This window comes from Leptidea sinapis, chromosome 17 (genome assembly GCF_905404315.1).
Source record: "Leptidea sinapis chromosome 17, ilLepSina1.1, whole genome shotgun sequence".
Taxonomy (NCBI): Eukaryota; Metazoa; Arthropoda; class Insecta; order Lepidoptera; family Pieridae; genus Leptidea; species Leptidea sinapis.
This window is the reverse complement of record NC_066281.1, coordinates 6,199,536-6,221,091: the sequence shown is the minus strand read 5'-3', so window position 1 is coordinate 6,221,091 and position 21,556 is coordinate 6,199,536. Positions and strand designations below refer to the sequence as shown.

At 36.0% G+C, this 21,556-nt stretch overlaps 1 protein-coding gene across 1 annotated transcript; it reads left to right on the top strand.

Annotated features, from left to right (window-relative positions):
- Positions 1 to 777: 777 nt before the first annotated feature.
- Positions 778 to 21,462, top strand: LOC126969246 (probable G-protein coupled receptor 158). The gene is made up of 8 exons (XM_050814616.1): positions 778 to 1,008; positions 1,228 to 1,458; positions 1,871 to 1,939; positions 5,741 to 5,908; positions 9,925 to 10,128; positions 10,604 to 10,807; positions 12,668 to 12,865; positions 14,935 to 21,462. The coding sequence occupies exons 1-8, from the start codon at positions 916 to 918 to the stop codon at positions 15,076 to 15,078; spliced, it is 1,311 nt and encodes a 436-aa protein (XP_050670573.1). The 5' UTR covers positions 778 to 915; the 3' UTR covers positions 15,079 to 21,462.
- The last annotated feature ends 94 nt before the right edge of the window (positions 21,463 to 21,556 follow it).

Below are 21,556 nucleotides of genomic sequence, written 5' to 3'. Positions count from 1 at the left end.
TGCAACGCTGATCTTCTGTGACTAGTATGAAGTAATTTCCAAATTTTAATTATATTAAAATACGTTCACATAGGCGAGAGATAGTCTAGTATATACATACTATAGGTAGTTCCAAGTTTCATAATAAATTAGTTATTACTAAACATTAGGTGTATCTAGAATTTTTTTTATTTTAGTTTTAAACAAAACAAATCTTATAACTATATTTACAATACCATGATTACATTTTATTAAAACTATCATTACGGGGAAGTGTACCAAGAATACTGGCAGCATTTTCGTGTTGAATTGCTAGGCTGATCTGTTGATCGAAAAAGCTACCAGTGCTTGGGTTTCTACTAGCCCAATTGAGGCAGAGACTATGAATATTCTCCATGCCTCTAGGACCTACGGGACAAGCGTCTCGACACCAGACGACACTATACCATTAATGATGTAAGGCTTAGTTTTTCTATCATTTTCATCAAAGGCCATAATTTTCCGTTTCAGAACTTCCGAGAATACGAAGCTGCAGTAGTTCAAGTAGCGCGGGCGTTCACTGAGCTGTTAGAACAAGGAGTAGCAGACGAGACAAAAGCTACTGCTCTGGCGCGGGCTGCAGCCAGGACTCCCCTCCAACCACCGCCTGCAGCTGTTGCACTTGGTGCTCCAATACTACACCTTGGAGTCCTGTACATAACAGAAACAGCACGCCTCATTGTCTTCCAACAAAACAATTCAGCCTCTTTACAACAATTTTGGCGTACCTTGGCTTCCCCTTGGAATTCCAGTCTTGTACTATGGTCTAATGCCTGGTTTTCATGCGAGGAAAGCTTTGGTTGGTGGGCTGGTACTTCTGCTGCTAGAGGCACAGGACCTCATAGGGCTGCGGCAGCTTTGTTTCGGCGTCTTCCATCTATACCATGTGAAGAGAGTATGTACGAATGGCTCGGTGGTTCTCCGCTTTGCGACAATCTGACCACGGATTGTGAAGCTGTACCGTCTCAAACTGATGATCGGATGTTAGAAGTAATGTAAACAGTTATTTTATTTATTTACTGAATACATTTTTTGTGTCGACTTTGCTCGGGTTGATAAAATCAAAAGTAAAATTTAAAATATTATAAGTAATGATGCAACGTAGTAAAAAGAATTTTTTTAATACGACGGATTTTTCGATGAATACATGCAAACACACAAAATACTAGTTTATATAGCTTGCATTTATTTAAATAAATTTTCTTGCAGTATCAATGTAAATGCAGTTCAGATCATTGGCACGCAACTGGTGGTAATTGGATAAGTGGCAGAAAGTTATCTGAAATAGGCCAATTGAGTTGTACTCCTTGTGGCTTGGGAAGTAACTCCACAGCATGTCTCCCGGAAGTATTCAGAGCTGTGTTACTTGGTGCCAATCTGTCTGGCATGCTCCTGTGTTTGATAATTGGACTGATTGTTTTCAAAAAAAGGAAAAGCAAAGTAAGTTGTATCTTTTAGAATTCTTTAACGCGATCTTATGTTTTAAATGACGGCGCTAAGCAAATGATCACTATGTAGTTGTGTTTGTTGTCCTACTGTCAATCGAATTGTTTCCATCTTGCATTTGTTACTACAGACTATAGTTAAATTTCAATATGGCGACAACCAAACCATTTTTTTAAAAACATCTCGCATTGTTTTTCATGTAGAATGATCATTTGGATTTTTATCGATTGCAGAAGGTTTTTTATTTAAATATTTCTTTAGTAAGAGAACACCGCCCAGCTTCTTTTACTGGCGGTATTGAAGGAGCACCTGTGTTTTATAAGAAGAAGACAATGAAGCCACAATGCTCATTATAAATATTGATATGATCAGTTTATTGTGATTGTAAATATTACCATTGTTTCAGGCGGTGGCTATGGGGATGTGGACAGTTTTAGAAGTTGTTCTTATTGGCGCAATGTTTATGTATGGCTCGGTAAGTATCTCTACCTATATACCTTTGAGATGTTCCTTCTTCTTTACGTCCGTATGTTTGTCCGTTGCAAATTCTTCAGTTACAAGTTCCAAAATCAACTCGCCTTATTATATGTAAATGATTTTCAGTTTTTAATGTGAAATTGAAATTTTAACGAAAATTATAAATTAAAACCTCACAACATTTTATAAAACTACATACAGATTTCTATTAAATTTTCATGCAAAGAATTATCATGTTGATAGGTTAGATTATTTTAAATTTCATAATTATTATTGTCAAACGATTTAAACAAGTGTGGATTGATGTGAACAAAAAATGAATTACTTACAAATTGTTGTTTTATGATGTATTCTAAAGGCATATGGATTTCTCTTAGATCTTTGAACCAAATTCTTGAAGCGACCATGTATAATTTACTCGCATTCGAGGCATTCAACGAAGTGTATATTTCACCTTATTAGGCATTAATTTCTGTATGTAACACAGCTTATAGTTATCAGAATAAATAATGATCGATAAATTTGGGCATAATTAGGGTTGTAAAAGTCAGTATTTAAAAGAAAATCCCTGGGTAAACGTAAATTAAACAAACTGATACAAAACTACAGAAGTTCTGAACATTTTCGAGTTTAGAGTTTTTAAAGAAGGAATGTAATTGAAATTTTAGCCGATAAACAGAATGCCAGTGTCTGGCCATGAGCTTAAGCCCAGTTTAAACTGAAGAAGATCACATACACAGGACACTGTAGATCTGTCACAAAAATAGATTATGTCACAATCTAAAAATACTGACCGGACTCTTTTGATTTCATTAGAATGTCATTAATTTTCATTATCGACATGAAGCAATTACAGTGTAAGTTACAGTTGTTGCTATGATGGAGGTTCGGGTATTAATTAATGATAAGTCTGACCGCGATTATAAGCCTGTTTACTGTACTATGCAAGAGTTTATTATATATACTATTTGGAGAGATGAGTCTGCGCATGTTTTTATACAGACAAAACACGCAACAATGGTAATAACATTATAATGAGTTACCAATAATTTTTTATTATAAATGTTTAAATTAGCTTCTCCTACATTTTGTCACTTATATCGAAATGTTATTCTGTCAAAGAGTAAATGGCAATGCAGAGGCCCGCCAGTCACTTCAAACTTCTTCTGAGAATACTTATAAAATCACTTTGTATTTACATAACGTTACGGTTCAATTCAAACGAGACCTTTGGTTTCACGGTCCGTACCCCGGAGCTCTGTACCTCTCACGAAATTCTTGAACAGCTTGTGGGGTCAAGAAGAACACATGCACTCCTTCACTAGGTAGTCTGTATCTGACTAAAGATCCTGGCCTTTCTTTGCCTGCAGAGTTCACGGCACCTATCAATTCTGCGTCCGGATTTTCTGCAGGCAGTGTCCTCCTATAATTCACATCTGTGTCTCCAACTAGCGATGGCCTATTCATATGTGGCTAGCATAATACTGAGGCTCTGGTGCTTTCTTGACGTTCTTCCGGAACCACCTTATAAAATTTACCAAAATATACCAATAAAATCTTTAACTAATATAAGTATCGCAGTCATCGAATTGAATAACTTTAAAACACGAGACGATTAGCTCTGAAAAGAAAGATAACCAGTTTACGTTCTCGGTATCCGATGCCGACGAGGTACATTCAGCAGTGTCCCCTTTGGTCTAGCGTAAAGCAGTAATTATGATAAATATTTATTTATTTATTTTAAGCAAACTTTACAGCATTTCTATTCTACACATTAATACTATAAACTATAAACATGTATTGCCTTTAACAAGGTTTGGCAGATTAAATTATAATGAAATAATAACGCTGACAAATATATGGTAATTATATAAAATAAATAACAAGAAGATATAAACAGTTTGTAATTTTTAAGTGATATTCCTCACTTCTGGGATTAAGTATACTTTAAGTATTGTACCAAATTTGGTATCCCAGCGCTCTAAAACCAATAGTCCGCATGCCGCACGCTTCGTAAATCTTGTATGTTTGTTCAACTCTCAGGTTGTGGCTCTAACTTCAAGGTGTACTTTACAGTTGATAACCTGCTCAACCCCAATAATTGCATACAATATTACAATTTGTATACTTAACACCAGAAGGGATATCTCTTATAAATAACAAACTGATTAGATTTGCAAGAGCGACATGTCAGTCAATTTATATGTATGCAGTTATTGGTGTCGATCAGGTTATGAACTGTAAAGTTACCAACTGGTAAGGGCGCTCTTACGGAACCCGAGAGGCGCGGGTTCGGATCCCGCATCGTCCATAAATTTAGGTACAAACTAAATATTTATTATCTCATAATTGATTTTCTCGTCCCTTTTCACTTTAAACATACCTACCTACATGTGATTCGGACAGAACAGGGAACAAACAAATAGCTAAAGAACGGCATTATCAATGAAATCGTAGGGTTTAACATACTTAAATATCAATCGAAACTGAATGAAGTATAGTGACGCGTTTAAGTTTCCACTAACTTTGATTTTTGTAAATAATTAATTATCTTAATCTATAGCTCAATATGGCCAGTGGCGTCTTTACGACATTTTCTTAGGGGGGTAATAACTTCAAGAAGTCGCCTTGTAACTGTAAGAGAGGGTTAAAGGAAAAAAAATTAAAACAAACACTTTTTTAATAACACTTTATTATTTGTAATTTTAAATCTCTATGTAAAATAAAAACACTTTACAAAAATAAACTTTAGGGTTTTAAGGAACATTTAAGGTTATTAAAAATTATTAATAATAAAGTAACATAAACGTATTTTTTTTTGTAATTTAATAAAATACTACATAATACGTAAGAATGATACATAATATCACAAATATAAAATAATTATTTCAACAGATAAAATCTAATTTTCTTTTTTTTAGTAGCAAACTTATTAATAACCGAATCAATATTAATTTCAATATTTCGGTGTATGTATAAAAGAGCTAAACTTGAAATTCTTTCTTGGCCCATTGTTGCTCTCAGCCAATTTTTTATTATTTTAAGTGTTGAGAAGCTACGTTCTGCAGACGCAACACTTACAGGCATTATAGAAACTATGTAGAGCGCTAGTTTGATGTGCGGTAAAATATCTGAATCGCATTTTGCATAAGTGCTTATAACATTGTCTGGCAAATCTTTTTTCAACAAATCTCTCTTTCGATTTTGTTTTCTCTTTAAGATTCATCTATTCCATTGTTTTTGTCAAACTTCAAATTTTATTTGAGACCCGATTTTCGTTTTTGTTTCCTGATTTCTGGGGGGGGGGTTACCCCTATTACCCGCCCCGTAAATACGCCCTTGTATGGCACACCATATTTGACGTCCTTTTTGTCCGAATTGTTAAAAAACGTTTGTGTGGTAAAGGTTACTATAACATAAATGACTTTCTTAACGATACCACAGATTGGGAATGGAGCGACCGCCCTCACGCTATTAAATAATAAGTTTAATTGGACAATGTTACTTTGTTAATGTTACTTTAATTGTAAAACATATTTTTGATGAAAAAAAAAGCCCGCTGAGTTTGTTGCGCCCATTTTTCTCAGGCCTGAGGCATTCATTTTGGAATGGGTGGTAGTTTTTTTGACTTTCAATAAGTGATTTCACATCATATTTTGAATAAAAATATTTGAAATTGAATTTATACTTTTACCATAGCTGAAATCCCCATTACTAGTCGAATTTCAAATAAAACTATAAGTGAGCCTTATGTCCATATTCTGTAATTGATAAATCTAATTGTTAAAACAATTTTCAGGCTGCTTCTCAGTACATATCGTCGGCCAGGTGGCGCTGCGTCACTGGTGCCTGGCTTCGAGAACTTGGCTTTGTTGCTTCGTATGGCTCCGTAGTGCTGAGACTGTGGGTTTTGCTGGCTGAGTTTAGGACGAGGAAAGCTCACAGGTGGACCCCTAGAGACGCTGAGGTGAATCCAAACATTGTGTCATATTCATTCATTTGCCCAGGGCAAAAAAAGAATATGGAAGTCCCCGGCCGAAGGGTGTCGTAAGAGGCGTCTAAGTTCATTTACCAGTGGGAGGTTTTTGCACAGGATGCCGGCTAGATTATTGGTAGCACAACGGCGCCTTTTTCTGCCGTGAAGCAGTAATGTGTGAGAATTATTGTGTATCGGTCTGAAGGGCGCCGTAGCTCAATGTCTCAAGGTGACGAGCGCAGTTGTAGCACCACTCAGAATTTATGGGTTTCTTAAGAATCCTAAACGGCACTACATTGTAATGGGCAGGGCGGATCGATTAGCATCAGCTGAACGTCCTGCTCGTCTCACGCTTTATTGTCATCAAAAAAGACATATTAAGCTTAATACTATCTCTACTTATTATCCGAACTATATGTTTTCCTAACAGTAAGTGATGCCCATTCTCTTTTGTAACGTCGATGGAATGTAAGGGCGCACTATTCAGAGGGTATCATCTGCACTGGTTCGGTCTCAAAAATGCGTCTGAAAGTACAAACTAAAGATCAATGACCGCAGTTTTAATTATTTGGAATCCACAGCGGCTCCTTTTACTGCTGTAAAGCTGTTTTGAGCAAATATTATTGTGTTTAGGTTTGAATATCAAAGTAGCTCGTGAGATTTCTGCGCCAATGAAACTTGATGTCTTAGGCCGCTAGTGCTATACGGTTGACCGCAGCGGTTAACAGGTCCGGTTGGCTATATACCTGCGTGAATCAGACAGGGTATTACATCCCTTCAATGCTACGTTATTTGAGTCATATGCAATAGTATTGTGACGTTTAAGTTTTAATAAATCAAAAAAGGGAAAATAAAAATACTATTTTTAATACTTTTAAAGAGACCGCCATTTTTAAGGCGGAACCGTTGTTAGTAAATAAAAAAAGGTAACCTACCTACGGACTTAAGGACAAACCATAAACATAAACAAAGTATATAGGTACATACCATCCTTCTTATTTGTATCCTGCGCAGCTTTTAAACACTCCTGGAGTTTCACGATAAATACACATAATTTACTTCATCACATGTTGATTATATTTTAGGGAGAGGTATCTAGTTATGTACTTAAGTAGTACCTTGTACCTTCAAAACAGCCCAGGTACATCGCATATGATACAGGTAGAAGTAGGTAGGTAGGTTTGCAGCAACACCACTAAAGGGAGGGTTGATTGTGCCTTCCTTCCCTTTAAATACGTAATCACACGAAATCACTGCAATACAAATAGTCCAAGGCGACGAACTGACAAGAACGACTGAAGGATGACAACTAACGTCTAAAATTACAAATTTTAGTAAATAGGTAAATATCCCTTGGAATTGGGATTATGATTAAGGTGTATGCACACTAGACCCAACCACACTAGAGCAAAATATAATACATAAGCGTTGATATATTGACACACTTTTTACACAAATTATCTTGCCCCAAGTTAAGCATATATAGCCTGTGTTATGGGTTACAAGACAATGATATATTTAATACAATATACTTACTTAAACATACATATATTCATATAAACATACATAAATACATTTAAACATCCATGACTCGGAAACAAACATCTATATTCATCATATAAATGCTTGCACCTACCGGGATTCGAACCCGGGACCTCTAGCTTAGTAGGTAGGATCGCTAACCACTCGGCTATACAGGTCGTCAAGCGTGCACGTGGCTTGTGTTTATGTATTTCACATACAATTACAATAAGTTACTTTCTATTATTGCGTAACAAATAAACAAAATAAGGAACTACATCTCGTATTAACATACCACAGTTTCACACGTGTATTAGAGGTATATTTTTTCCACCCGCCACGGTTCGCCCGCTACGTTTGATTTCCCCGTAATAGGGGGCGAGCCTCCACTTTCCTAATCCTAAATTGGAGTGCTTAGGTAATTACTTATCAAAAAAAGGAACTCATTTTATTTCCAAACATAACAAGAAGTTCTTGAATTAAAATTGGTGCAGTGTGAATATGCCTTTAGTAGTTAGGTGCACTTTGTGATGGTGTCTTGAAAGGGCTGTCGGCGTTTATTAAAGATGCTTGATAACCAATGAGGTATCACAACCGACTTGCGTGATCGTGGTTGGATAAGAAGAGCAGTAAATATCGTGATTCGAAGACTATTACGCAGACAGGCCGATCTTTTTAAACTTAATGCATAACATAACATAGTTTTATAATTAGTTTAGAATTACCTATTTTTATTGGGTACATAAATAAAGTAAATACAAATTTGGTATGATTTTCAATGTCAGATAAGGAAATTCACATACAAAATAACTTTGTGTTCATGGCAAATTGAGATTATAATTTGCCTCACAGCTGCAATGAATAGCAGGCATTTAACTATTATCTGATATGATGTCACGTCTACGTTATTCATCTTTTTTAGGTCATAGAGAGTTCAGAAAAACAGCTGATAAGGGTTGCGAGTCATTAGTGATGACCTAAAGAATGTCTGGTTGAAAGTATAGTAAACTATAATTTACTTTGTAAAATAATAACCCATAAAGTTTCACCGTATACAATATGTATTGTTTATTTATGCGATTGGCCGTTTAGATCATTAGCATGGCTTAATAGATCGTCATAGCTATAGCCAACCGGACCGGCTCGCGCACTATCACCGGCCTTATGGAGGATCTCATTGAATGTGGCGGTGGCTGGTCCATGCGTCATGATCGTGAACGGGCGCTACTTGTGATGGCTAGATGCTTTTGTCATCGGGAACTCTTATTCTTATTATTCTTCATAATCGTTAGTTAAATGCTCGTGTAGTACCTACCTTTATTTATTTACAGCATTTCTGTGGATTGATCTACTTTACTCAATTTCACTTGTGTTTTTTTTATTAATTTATTTTTTCATGAAACTCATTGATTATTTAAGTACACAAGTGCATATATTATAATTAAAATTATTTGTAAAATGTTGACGCTGTAAATGTTGATATTATAAATATAAAAATTGTACAATAACACAAACTTATCATATAATTAAATTGGAATGATACAGTAATGATAAAGTTAGGAATAATAAATAAGGGAGGACAAGGTAGATTGGTAATACTTAGACAATGATATACTTAGATCAACTTAAAGTAACTTTATACTTAATAAATTAATGAAGTAGGGATTTGTGTAGGGACATGTTTCAAAACAAAGTAACAAAATATAAAAAAATATATACTTAAACAACTTTTGATGTTTCTTGGAATCAGTATTATAGTGCGCGCGGAAGCGAAGCGGAAGCGGGCGATTGACAAGACGCACACGATATATTATATGGTCGTCGGCAGAATGAGTTAGCTTTACGTCTACCTCCCCCGCCCTGCCGCTCACATACCTCAGGCGGTGACTAGCGCTTCCGCGCACACTATAGTATTAGTAGTAGATGTATTGAATATCGTATATTTGTGGAAAATACATTGACGTAACACCAAGACCATACATACACAAAAAATTGCCAATACAACGCCATGAAATGACAAAGCGTTCACTGAAAAACTGTCAAAATAACAGCACACTATTTAAACTTCAAAATATTCTTTTTGAGTTTAAATATGCTGAGTGTCTTATTTTAGGTAAGTGATCGTTTAAATTAACAAAATTGTGTAACAACTTGACATGTTTTCATTTTACTAAATACTTACAATTAAATTGCTAAAACAAAACGTTCTTGCCTCGTGTTCGCGTCCGAGCTTCTAATCAGCGTACAACATTAACACATGAGTAAAATTTCCTCATGTGACATTACTACCTCATGACAGCAAGGTATTAAATGAATTTGAATTAATGTTAACGTATATACAACGCCGATCGCATATATTTTGACGACATTTCAATAGGCGATTGATGGCATAGTTGTTTATTGTACGTCAATGGGAGAATATTAATTGTCTTAATGCTACCTCGTATTTTGTCAGTTTGTTCGTTGTAAATAGTTTATCGTTCCAGGTGCTCCGGATAGTGGCGGCGATGATCATAGGAGCTGGATGTTATCTTGCTGCGTTCACGGCAACCTCAGCATGTGAGGAAACTGTGGGGGGAGGGTGTGCCCGAACCTCCTGGCATCATGTTACAGCTGCTGCAGAAATTCTGTTGCTCATGGCTGGGCTCAGGATATCGTATGCTGCAAGAAACGCTAACGTGCCATTTCAAGTAAGATTCGTTTTATATCCCAAAAGATTTGAGAGTCCTTGGCACGTTCATTCCACGCGTACAATCAGGCTGTACAGGCAGGCTTTCTTGTGTGGTTTGTCCAGTACGATTGTTAGTATGTCATGATGTTTATGTTCCGTATAATTAAATAAATAAAAATATAAATACTTAAATGAAAAACAAACATCTAGCAATACATAATATTATATGCTAAGCTCGTTTGAACATATAGTACCTGAACATATGACCGTGAAAACTAAGAACAAAGCTCAAAATCAATAGTAGTCTAGCTATATATTAAAGGCCATTTTCAATAACGTATCTCTAGTTATGGATACATTGCTGTCACCGTTAAATGTCAAGATCTTATCTATCCATAGTTATGTCTAATGCTTTATGTCGATAGGTTATTGAAAACAGCCGCTAGTGGACAAAAAGTCAGTAACAAGTACACACACAGATGTTTGTGAAACAGGAACGATGCTGGCTAGCCGCGTGTCTCTGGCTAGAGGGCACGTGTGGTGTATCATGGCGTATGTCAGCCCTGGCCGGCGTGGCTCCGGAGCGGTCACCGCTGGCTGCAGCGGCGAGGGCTCACCTGTCTTCAGGGGGGGTTCTTGCCTGTGTCCTGGCACCAAGATTGTGGCACGGCTGTCGAGCCAGATCGCTTGCACAGGAGGTAAGGCAATATATGACAGTAAGGGATGGGACGAGTACGACGTTCAGCTGATGGTAATTGATACGCCTTGCCATTACAATGCAGTGCCCCTCAGGATTCTTGTAAAGCCCAAAAATTCTGAGTGGCACTGTAATTGCGCTCGTCACCTTGAGACATATTATGATGATAAGTCTCACTTGCCCAGTAATTTCACTAGCTACGGCGCCCTTCAAACCGAAACACAATAACGCCTACACATTACTGCTTCACGGCAGAAAAGGGCGCTGGCATCCTGTGCGAAGAAGCCTCCCACTGGTTAAAACGTCGTATATCCTCGATTCGAGATAACTGCTCTAACTGCCACAGCTTGTATCGTTATACTCGGTGCTAATATATCGAACGACGTGCAGTTCCCTGGTCAATTAAAAGAGAAGGTCAAATTGGAGTCTAAAAAGCTTGACGTACTCAGTAAAGCAAAACAGTACTTCAATCCACGGCCTGCAACCACATTAGGCACAAAGTCAGCCTTATATCGATTATTTATCTTACCCCTGAGCGCACGCTCTCCAGTACGAGCTTCTTCCATTTGATCGTATATAACGAAGAGAGTCTCAAATTATCGACGATTAAATCATTTTCGATTGGCTTGCTTGTATGGCGGTTGCGTTATTGCGTAAAGATCTATCTAGAGTCTCTCTGCATCTTCTACCGCCGTTATCACGGAGAGTGCTCAGGGAAGTGTTCAGGTTTGATATCTGCAGCCGAACTCCACCAACGGAGAATACACCAAAATTTGCACCCGCATGTCTTCATAAAACAGCTAATTTTGCTTAAAACTTTTTGTCCCGCCCAACTGTTTTTTGGAATCAAGTACCGGCTGCAGTTTTTCCGAACCGATACGACTAAAGGACCTTGTAGCCTTGTCGGCCGCCATCCATAGGTGGAGCTCTGGTGCTTCACCACCTCAAACCACGTGAACCGCTTACCCATTTACCTATATTTTTTTTCATTTATTTATATTTATCGTATATAAAACATTTAACAATAAACAGATGGTATCTTTACTATTCTTTAATTAAATTCATTCTTTACCTCATCTTTAACTTGGTTATAATTTTATTTACAGTCCCCTTGATTATTTTCAGATACCATAACTTACGAATAGACCTCCCCAAGTCCGAGCAGAATACCCTATGTAAGGTTGTTGCTGTGTCAAGATATATTGTAGACATTCGTACACTATATCTATCTTTTATATCAATGACCATGCAGGGCTCTTCCGGGATATTCTCGATCACGTTTCTGTGCTCTGTAAGGTCCTGCCCTTTCATCTCTGGGCTGGAACCATTGAGTGCGATCCCTTGACGTTTCAGAAAGATGTTGCTGGATGATTGTGTATGTTACACCCCATTTGAAATGGAAAAAACTTTTTGATATAAAAATAGTCAAACAAGGACTTGGCTCATACAATGGAACGTGCGATAATCTTCGTATATCATCATCTGAATGCTCGGGCTTCTTCCATTGGGATGTTTTCAAAGAACTTTCTTTAACACTCAACCCAACTATCAAATGAACCTCGTGTGCTGGTGATACATTCCACAGGATGACACATAAGTTCGTTTGCCCTCTTTTTAGATCAATAATTATATGTCTAGCTGTGAAAAACAGATGTCACAGTTCGTCGCAAAAATTTGAGGTTGACTGTTAAGCTCTATTTTAAGCAATGCGTGCGCACACTAAGTGGCATTCTAATTGCGAATATAAGACGTAGTTGGTCACGCACATTAAAGTAATAAACCTGGCCTGTTTTCATCGTTGTCTAGGAGCAAGAGACTTTATCTAGATGTATAAATTATCAAAGGTCCCCTTAATTTGCAGGTATCACGACGTGGCCCTGCAGAAGGGTTTGGTCTAGACTGTGAGGAGGAACCAACTTCGGAAGAAGTCCGAGCTGAACTGAAGAGGCTTTACTTACAACTGGAGGTTATGAGAAGTACTTCACTGCGCTGTAACAACCCACATATTAGCAAGCGTAGAGGGGGAAGGAAAAACCCACATCGGCGGTTTTCATTGCAAGTACGTATGTCTGTATTGATTATACATTAATGATCATCGGAACACCCCAGGGTTATTCTTTAAGAGTACTGAGTAATATCAAAACAACAGCATTATAATAGCGATGAAAGGAAAATAAAATTACATTACCTTTCGAAGTTATTTAAAGAATATTTCCATTCGCTTGTATACTTGAATGAACTGAAATAAATATAGTATTTACGTAGGTTTCCTGCAATTTATAATTACTTATAATATGCAAACAGGTATCTTGTGAAAATATCTTAAAGGTTTTAAGGAAATTCTTAAAAGTTATATTCTGTTGACTCTGACTTAAATATTTGTAAAACATGTTTAGCACAAGAAATATATTGATTTTCACTATTTTATTAAATTTTATGTTTCACGCCTCTTTCCTAATGCCTTTATGTTGTTTTTTTGATCCAGAGGGCATTTAAGCAAGCAAGCAAAAATTTGAATTTAGGGAATCGTTGGCGATTGTCAGCTATACCTTTCTTTCAAGTTTTGCCTATACTTTGTATGATAAAAAAACATGACAATAACAATAGCAGGTTTGTCAAGAGATTACATAAATATTTTTTTTAATGTTTGAGTATAGTCTGTTCAATTTTACATAAATACTAGCTGAGTGGTTAGCATTCAGTCCAGACTAACAAAATAAGTAATTTTTATGAACTTCGCAAAAGTCATTGTAAACGTACAAAGAAATCGAGTAAAAATTAAACAAAAACCTTTTTCTGAATGATCATTTAAAAAAAATATGATTTTGTTTTTGAATTCATAGAATCCGACCGTATATGAGGAGACAAAAATAAAAAAATACAAACTTAATAGAACCAAGTATAATTAATATTAATTATTAATAATTAACTTTAAACGTCATCTATCATCATTGTTTGTGTATTTGCCCAAATTAGAAGAATCTTTTTCCTAGATTTAATTAATTAGTGCTCTCCTCCAAAATATTTTTAATCAAATTGTTTCCCTCAATCCAATCTGTTCCTTAGGTTACTGTTTTATTTTTCCTTTCACAAGAGCTTGTGAAGATTTTCCCCAATTAACTTAATGTTGATAATCCAATTACTAACTAAAGTCATCTTCATACACATTAATCAATATTTCATCTTTCATTCTGCCTGCCTAGAAAAAGGGCAGTCGAGAAAAGGTAAGGTGATAACCTATATACAGCATGCAAAGTGGAGCACCCGCATGATCCTCGTGGATGTCTGTCCTTCAACAACCCTTGAGCACTCATACTTCAGAGCAATGTCCACAGCTTCCAAGTGTTTAAATGTGCTTAGAATGCAGGGAATTTAATTGGACCTAAATTCTTTACAGCTATAATAATAATAATAAGTAATTAAGGTGTTCGTTGGCAAATCAAGTGGATGATTAATTATTTTGAAGCTTTATTATATTAATTAATTTATTTGTTTCTTGAACATTCGAAATGACACGGACGACGAGAGTTTGAGTAATGAGGCAGCAAAATACTTTAGGAGCTCTACAACACTTGGAACTCATAGGATCTTTGTACAACAGTATTTGTGATGACTTCGATGATCGACGCTCCATAGACTCAATCTCGAGCCGGGAGACGTGTCCGAAGAACTTCTATATGCAATGCTGTACGAACTCCGAAAGGCGTTGTTTTATGCCAAGTTCTTGGAGAATGGAGACATTGGTGCGAAATTCGGACCATGCAACTCCCAGCATTCTCCTTCAGCACCACATATCTAGAGCATCAATTTTCTTTTTCTCGACTTGTCGCAAAGTCCACGTCTCTGCATTATACAAAAATATGGGAAAAACAAGTGTTTGGACGAGCCAGATTTTTGTAGCTTTTGTTATGTTTTTGTTCTTCCATATTTTCTTCAATTGTTCCTTGTCGCAGTTCTTGCAATCGCCATACGGCAGAAATAGGCACTGAAAGCTGTATATAAGTATGAGGCATTTCTAATTATGTATGAATATTTTTTTTAATTGTTGTTACTATGAATACAAAAAAGAAATTTTATAAAAAATAAAATATATATGTATAATTAATGCAATTTTTGTGAACTTCACAGGCATTACAGGCGCGTCGTGGGGGCAAGAACAAAAGTAGTACAGCAGAAGCGAGCGATGTGGGAGATGTATCGAGGACTCCTGAGGACTCTATTTGTTCTGCTGAAGGTCCGTCGCACTACACTGAAGGAGAGACACAAGCATAGGCAGTACGTTCATATAACATTGAAGTGATGATTATTGATGATATTAGAATAATACATCAATATTCAAATATTGATTCTTGCCTTCTTGAATGTAAATTCCGAAGACCTGAGTCTCGAACTAGAATTTGGCGAGTCAATATCGGATGCCTCATGTAGAGGTGATACACGTGTCGAATTGATTGAAAACGAATCTTAGCAGAATTAACACTCATGAAGCCTCACAACATTGATGATATTATGGTAAATGAGACTACAAGATACAAGCAAGTCGGTAGCATGCAAACCTTTGAAGAATTACTCTCTGTCTGTTAACATAGAAATATAAATATGAAGCTTCTAGAAACGTTATATGTGTGTGTAACGGTAATATGTTATACACCCTATATTACATTGCTACGAACACTTGCAGCACAACACAAGTTATAGAACAGTAGCATGGCTCAGCGGTCTCCTTGAAATATATACCTACGTCTGGGCGGAGCGCTAGGGTTGGTACCTGTACAAAGATAGATGACACGGACTGCGCGGCGCAGCTAATTGAACTCGGGCAGCGACCAATAGCCCTATTACCAAAATCGAAATAGGAAGTTTCGTATATTTTCCTATTACGAAAGTTATTCGGATACGAAGTTCGCGATTAAACATATTGTCATTCGTTTACCTTATTCCCAAATTCTCTTGAGATTAATAAGGTCGTAACTACAACTTCACTTTATGGTTATGTCTATGGTTCTAAAACGATTCGTGCGCACTATTCGGATCTGAAGTACTTTGGTAATAGGATTTCAGTCTCGGCGGCGTACGGCGTGGCACTCCATAGTTTTATCTTCCCAAGATTGCTTAGCGGCTGTGTAAATCGTGTGTTTATGTGTGTGTGTGTTGAACGGGCGCTCTAGTATGAAGTTATAATACTGTTCTATCACTGGTGCTTGCAGTGCTATCGGATATCGAAGGACATGTACAACAATGATGTGTAAAATGACTGTTATCTTATGTAAATTAAGAATCTCGCAGATAAATATGAGCGCCATATACGAGTATTTGTAATCAGAATTATCAGTTTAGCAAAATTCCTATTTTCTTTTCAATACGATTTGTTTGATTGTGAAATGAAATTTGATTTATTTGCAGGAAACATTGTACTTAAGATGTTAACATAATATTATTGATAATCCAATATGTTTCGTCAATTGACATGCAAAATATGTTACAAAATTGTCTAAACACTACTGTTATACCGAAACATGTCGGATTTCACAATGCTATCATTAATATTTATAAAATTAAAATTTAAAGATATTATAATATGGGACGTAAAATTGTGCGTGGCCTTCTGCCTCTCTTTCACTCATACCAGTGTACGTGGCTGGCGTTGCCTTCTATCGCTTTCTCTACTCTATGGTCTACTTTTGAAATTTGAATATTCGTTGCAATCAGGTGTTTCGTATAACTTTTCTGTCGATTATAAAATTATAACGTGTAAATTGCCCCTCACTTTTTTTTAATTATTTTTTGGAGGTTAATTTAAAGGTTCGCTTGTTTCTGGTGTCCTGGGCGGCACTGTTTATTATAATTACGAATGCTCATATTTTTATATACAATGTGTCCCGGCATGTAGTAATAAAACTATAGGAGTAGTAACTATAAACTATTTCATCGATGAAAATACCCCATATAGGGGGTCAATTACAAAACCCTACTAGTCTGCTGCTACTTTTATTTTTATTTTTAGTTCTTTAGTTCCACGTCTTGTAGGGGCGCAATGCCCCTAGAACTTTAATCGCCATTCACAATTTAAGGTGAATTTTGCTAAGATTACAATAACAGTAGCTGCTGACTAGTTTTGGAATTGACCCAATGTGGGGTATTTTAATCGATGAAATAGTTTATAGTCACTGTTCATAAAGTTTTATTACGACACTGTATAGGATGTTTGCTAATAAAATAATGTTAACTCTTTAATTCGTAGTAATGTTAGTATTAGGCGGAGTTCTTGTTTTCTGTATTTGATTTTTGAAGCTTGCAAAATTCTATTTTTTTCGTGGGAGCATTCCTCCGCAGTGCAAATTATGAGGAACTCTATAGCATCGCACAACCAAACTATGGAATGGGCTTTGTTGTGTGGTGTTTCCAGATCCATACAACATAATTTTGAGTAAATAATATCATTTTCTCAAACATGCATGGAAATATTGTCATTATTTTCGAAGAAAGAATACGTGAAGTATCGTATTTTCGGACAAAGAAAATCAAATCCATTGCAGGAGCGTTTTTTAAATTTGGAACATTACAACGCTCCTTCAATGTTGTATGAAACGGCGTGCTGGGGTTATTAAATACTCTTTGATCGGATCTCTCTTGTCATTCTTGGAATAACATAGTCCCTTTGCATTTGCCTGTCGGATGGATGATAAAAAAAATAAAAGTAAAGCTGTAAAGCTGAAAATTCGTCTTGATTTGTTATACGTACTTAATAAATATTTATTTAATAATAATTAAAATGAGTTTCACCGGTTCAGATAGTGAAGTGGAGGTTGATTGTACTCAACCAGATTTAAAGATCAGAAGCCAAATTGGCAATGGAAAACCTGCTTCCAGCGAAGTCAAAAGTAAAATACATGGAGGTATATGAAAATTTTATGAGTTGGATAAACGAGAAAAAAGTGAACATTTTCTCCGAAACAGTATTTTTGGCATATTTTAATGAGATTTCTAAAACTAAAAGGCCATCAAATCCAAAAACATTATGGGCAATTTATTAAGTGCTACAACGTTCATGTTAAAAACGGCATAAACTTAAAAAAATATGGGAGTTCAACTACTTTTAATTTATATTATATATAAAAAGTGTGTTTTATTTCCCTGCATTCTTTAGAGAATAGCACTATATATGTCTCAGCGGGAATTGGCAATTGCCTGTCGCGTATTTAGTGAAGTCTTCGCTACTCGACCTGCAATTGCCTACTTCCCGGCCTTTGCAATAATGTACTATTGCATAGACGGACCAGCAAAATATTATGAACAATCAATTTATCTCTTGAAGTGTATATATGTGAAAATAGTGGTTGATGAATTGGTTGGTTCCCGAAAAAAATGAAAATAGATGGTATTTATGATAAAATTGGGTTGATTGGTTACATTATTAACTACATAAAAGTAATAATAAAAAAATCAGGTCATGAAAATACTTTGACATATTAATTATTAGGCGCGCTACAGACAGAGCAACTTTAAGCCCAGTATTGCGGCAACAGACTAGCCATTTGAAGTTTATACAATTAAAAGAAACTGCGCAGACATGTCGATTATAGTACGACAACTTTGTGCGCGAGCGTCTCCCACAAGGTGTCGGACTATGTATTATGGCTGTGATTATAAATAATTGTCTTCATTTTCTGCCCTCGATCACTAAATGAGTTTCTAATTGCCACAACTAGAAACTGTCGAATTGCACTATTTGTTTCTATATGCTGGTTACTCCAACCGTCAATTTTTACACAATATATCCTCATCATTTGAGTGATTCCGCTTCTATCCATCCCTCGCTGAACCAGTCTTGGTGCTTTTTCTTAGAGATCCTTAATCCCAATCACTGCTATCTTAGAATCGGAATATTTATATTTGGAATCCTACTATCCTAGGCGTTTGGATGATTTAGCTTCTACGACAGATACAGCGTCTGTGCATACAAGGGTCAGTAACTATGCCCAATGAGTTAGAGGTTCACTAGGAGGTTTACCAGTGGCAGGCTCCCTTGCACAAGATGCCGGCTAGATTATGGGTACCACAACGGCGCCTATTTCTGATGTGAAGCAGTAATGTTTAAGCATTATTGTGTTTTGGACTGAAGTATTTCGTAGCTATTGAAATTACTGAGCAAGTGAGACTTAACGTCTGACGTCTCAATGTGACGAATGCAATTGTAGTGCCGCTAAGAATTTCTGGGGTTTTCAAGAATCCTGAGTGGCACTGCATTGTAATGGGCAGGGCGTAAAAATTACTATCAGCTGAACGTTCTGCTCATATCCCTTACTGTCATAGGTATATCGCATTAAATATCATATACCGTTGTCTTGCACAAGGCTATGCCGTGGTTGTGGCTAGATAATTTATGTAAAAGAGTGTCAATGTTTCAGAAAATAACTATTTGATATTTTCTTTAGCTAATGTTGCTCTGTGTGCGGAGAGCCTAATAGTCATGAGTAGTAAAAATCAGGATTTGTGTTAACACAACTTCAACATTACATTAATAAATATATTATTGTAAATGATAAATTCTAAACTTTTTCTAAGAAGTTCGAACGTTAGGTTAATATGTGTTACCTATATCTCTTGCTGAAGCGGTTTGGTGTATCGATAAAAACGTGTACTCGTATTACTAAATTTATATACTACAGACTAGTACTTACTATATATTATATACGTTAACATTCTTGTAAGATCTTATATTTATATGACTTTTATGATATCTTTACTAATTTGAAACGTTTATATTTGAAATACATATCTATGTATGTTTTGCTGTGTAATTTTTAAATGTTTTTTTCTGTCCTGTGTAAGATTAATAGTGACACTGCGATCACATATTTTATCGATGACATGTTACAATTTGTAAGAGCCACTCTTTATTGAATATTGTGGTTTCAGATTCGTATATGTGTAAGAAATTAAGATTTTAGACTTTATGCTTCATCAACCCTGAATACACCTAGTACGTATAAAGCGCGAGTTGAATGCAGAATTCAGGAATACGATAGTGTTGTAACCTAATTATTTTTTTATTTATTAATATAAGGAATTAATTATGATTGATGACCATTGTCGTGAGTGTGTCGATAAATTTAAACAATGATTCAAGTTTACCATTTTAACCAAATTATTAAATATCAAATTTTTGTTCTGACTTTCTTCTCGTGCTTGACCAGGAAAACTCGTTTTTTTGGAAGCTTGATGGAGTTGGACCAGTCATTATTTTAATAAAAAAAACACGGTATCGCAACTCCAGTACTAACGCGTTAACACGGCAAGCTACGACTACGGAACAGCACTACACTGTAGGCACACGAGGCTCTTTACTCCAGACTCCGACTGCATTCAACTCGCGCGATAACTGTGGATGACATTTTTACGTGTTATGCCAAACTCGCGGGACATAATATGTAAAGACATATTTAGATATTATATTAAAACCTTGACTAAAGCTGCTTTTAATAGATCCTACTTTTTAGTAACGTCCTCTATTAATTTTCAAAAAGCGATCCGTCCAACAAAGTCACACAAGTGCGCGGAAATTGTCAGTAAGTCTTTAACTCTGCATCAAGAGGACTATAATATAGAGTAAGTAAGAATCCATCAAACACTCGACTTACCTTACGAAGTGGGTTCGTCCGAGATTGTCGCGATCATAGATATAAACTGTACTAGCAAATAGACAAACAAAGCGCACGAAAGAGAAAAATATCTCTGAGATATAAATGATAGGAAAGGAAAGCGAATATATTGTTACTGTAGTGTACTGACATCTAGTCTTAACAGAGAATGTGTTAACTATCATTGTCACTGTCACGACATCGACAGTGACGTTAACCGTGTGACGTTGAGTGCTATATAAAGAATGCACAGTACAGCGGAAGGCCTGTTCTAATCGGCTGTTGGTTGCGTGCGGACGTGTCCGGGTGTAGTGCTACATAGTAAAGATTAGTTGTTTCAATCGTGAGCAAACGATGAACATTACAGTTACTGTAACCGATTTTGATTGTCAAGTCGTAAACAGTCAGCCGCGCTTTATTTGCGCTTCCAAGTATTTTGAATAGCTAACGGCCACATTGACAATATCGAAATTGGTCACAGATTATTAGTCTCTCAAATAGTCTATATGGTAGTATAATCTAAGTCTATGGTTAAGATAGTATTCTTAAAGAGAAAGAAATATGAATAAATATTGTTAATAAACATTAGTGGGGTAAAAGCAAAATTAAACTGATAACATTTTTTAATCACTGATAAGTAAACGAAGACAGTATAAACCGGCCGTCCTTTGTACTTATTTTGAAAAAAAATATTATCCACTAACTATTTCCTTACCCAACCTCCATTTTGGGATCGTAATAAAGTCATAGGTACGCTTAGTATAGTAAGACATTGTAAATATATACCAATAAAATAATTTATGGTTAGGTAGGTACTAATTGTTGATTTTGATGTTGAATTGATGTTCCGTTACCGGTGTTAGTAATGCAGCGTGTTATGAAAACAGTCATTGAGGTACAACCATCTCTAGTGTAAATGTTGTAGATGTAAGGCTGTGTATGTTTCGCATTTTGAGTGGTACGTGTTTACGCGATGTTTAATATGTATTTGTAAATAAAGATCCATGTTTAAAAATTGTGTGTTTATTATTAAATTGCATTGCTGTAGAGGTTTGATAATCGATATAATGTGTATTACTCTTCAACTCAAAATTAGTGTAATTTCTGCA

Excerpts from the sequence above, each read along its gene's own strand:
- LOC126969246 (XM_050814616.1), top strand. The coding sequence starts at position 916 with ATGTACGAATGGCTCGGTGGTTCTCCGCTTTGCGACAATCTGACCACG. Across the intron at positions 10,129-10,603 it reads ACGCTAACGTGCCATTTCAA|GAACGATGCTGGCTAGCCGC; the intron begins GTAAGATTCGTT and ends TTTGTGAAACAG. Across the intron at positions 10,808-12,667 it reads CCAGATCGCTTGCACAGGAG|GTATCACGACGTGGCCCTGC; the intron begins GTAAGGCAATAT and ends CTTAATTTGCAG.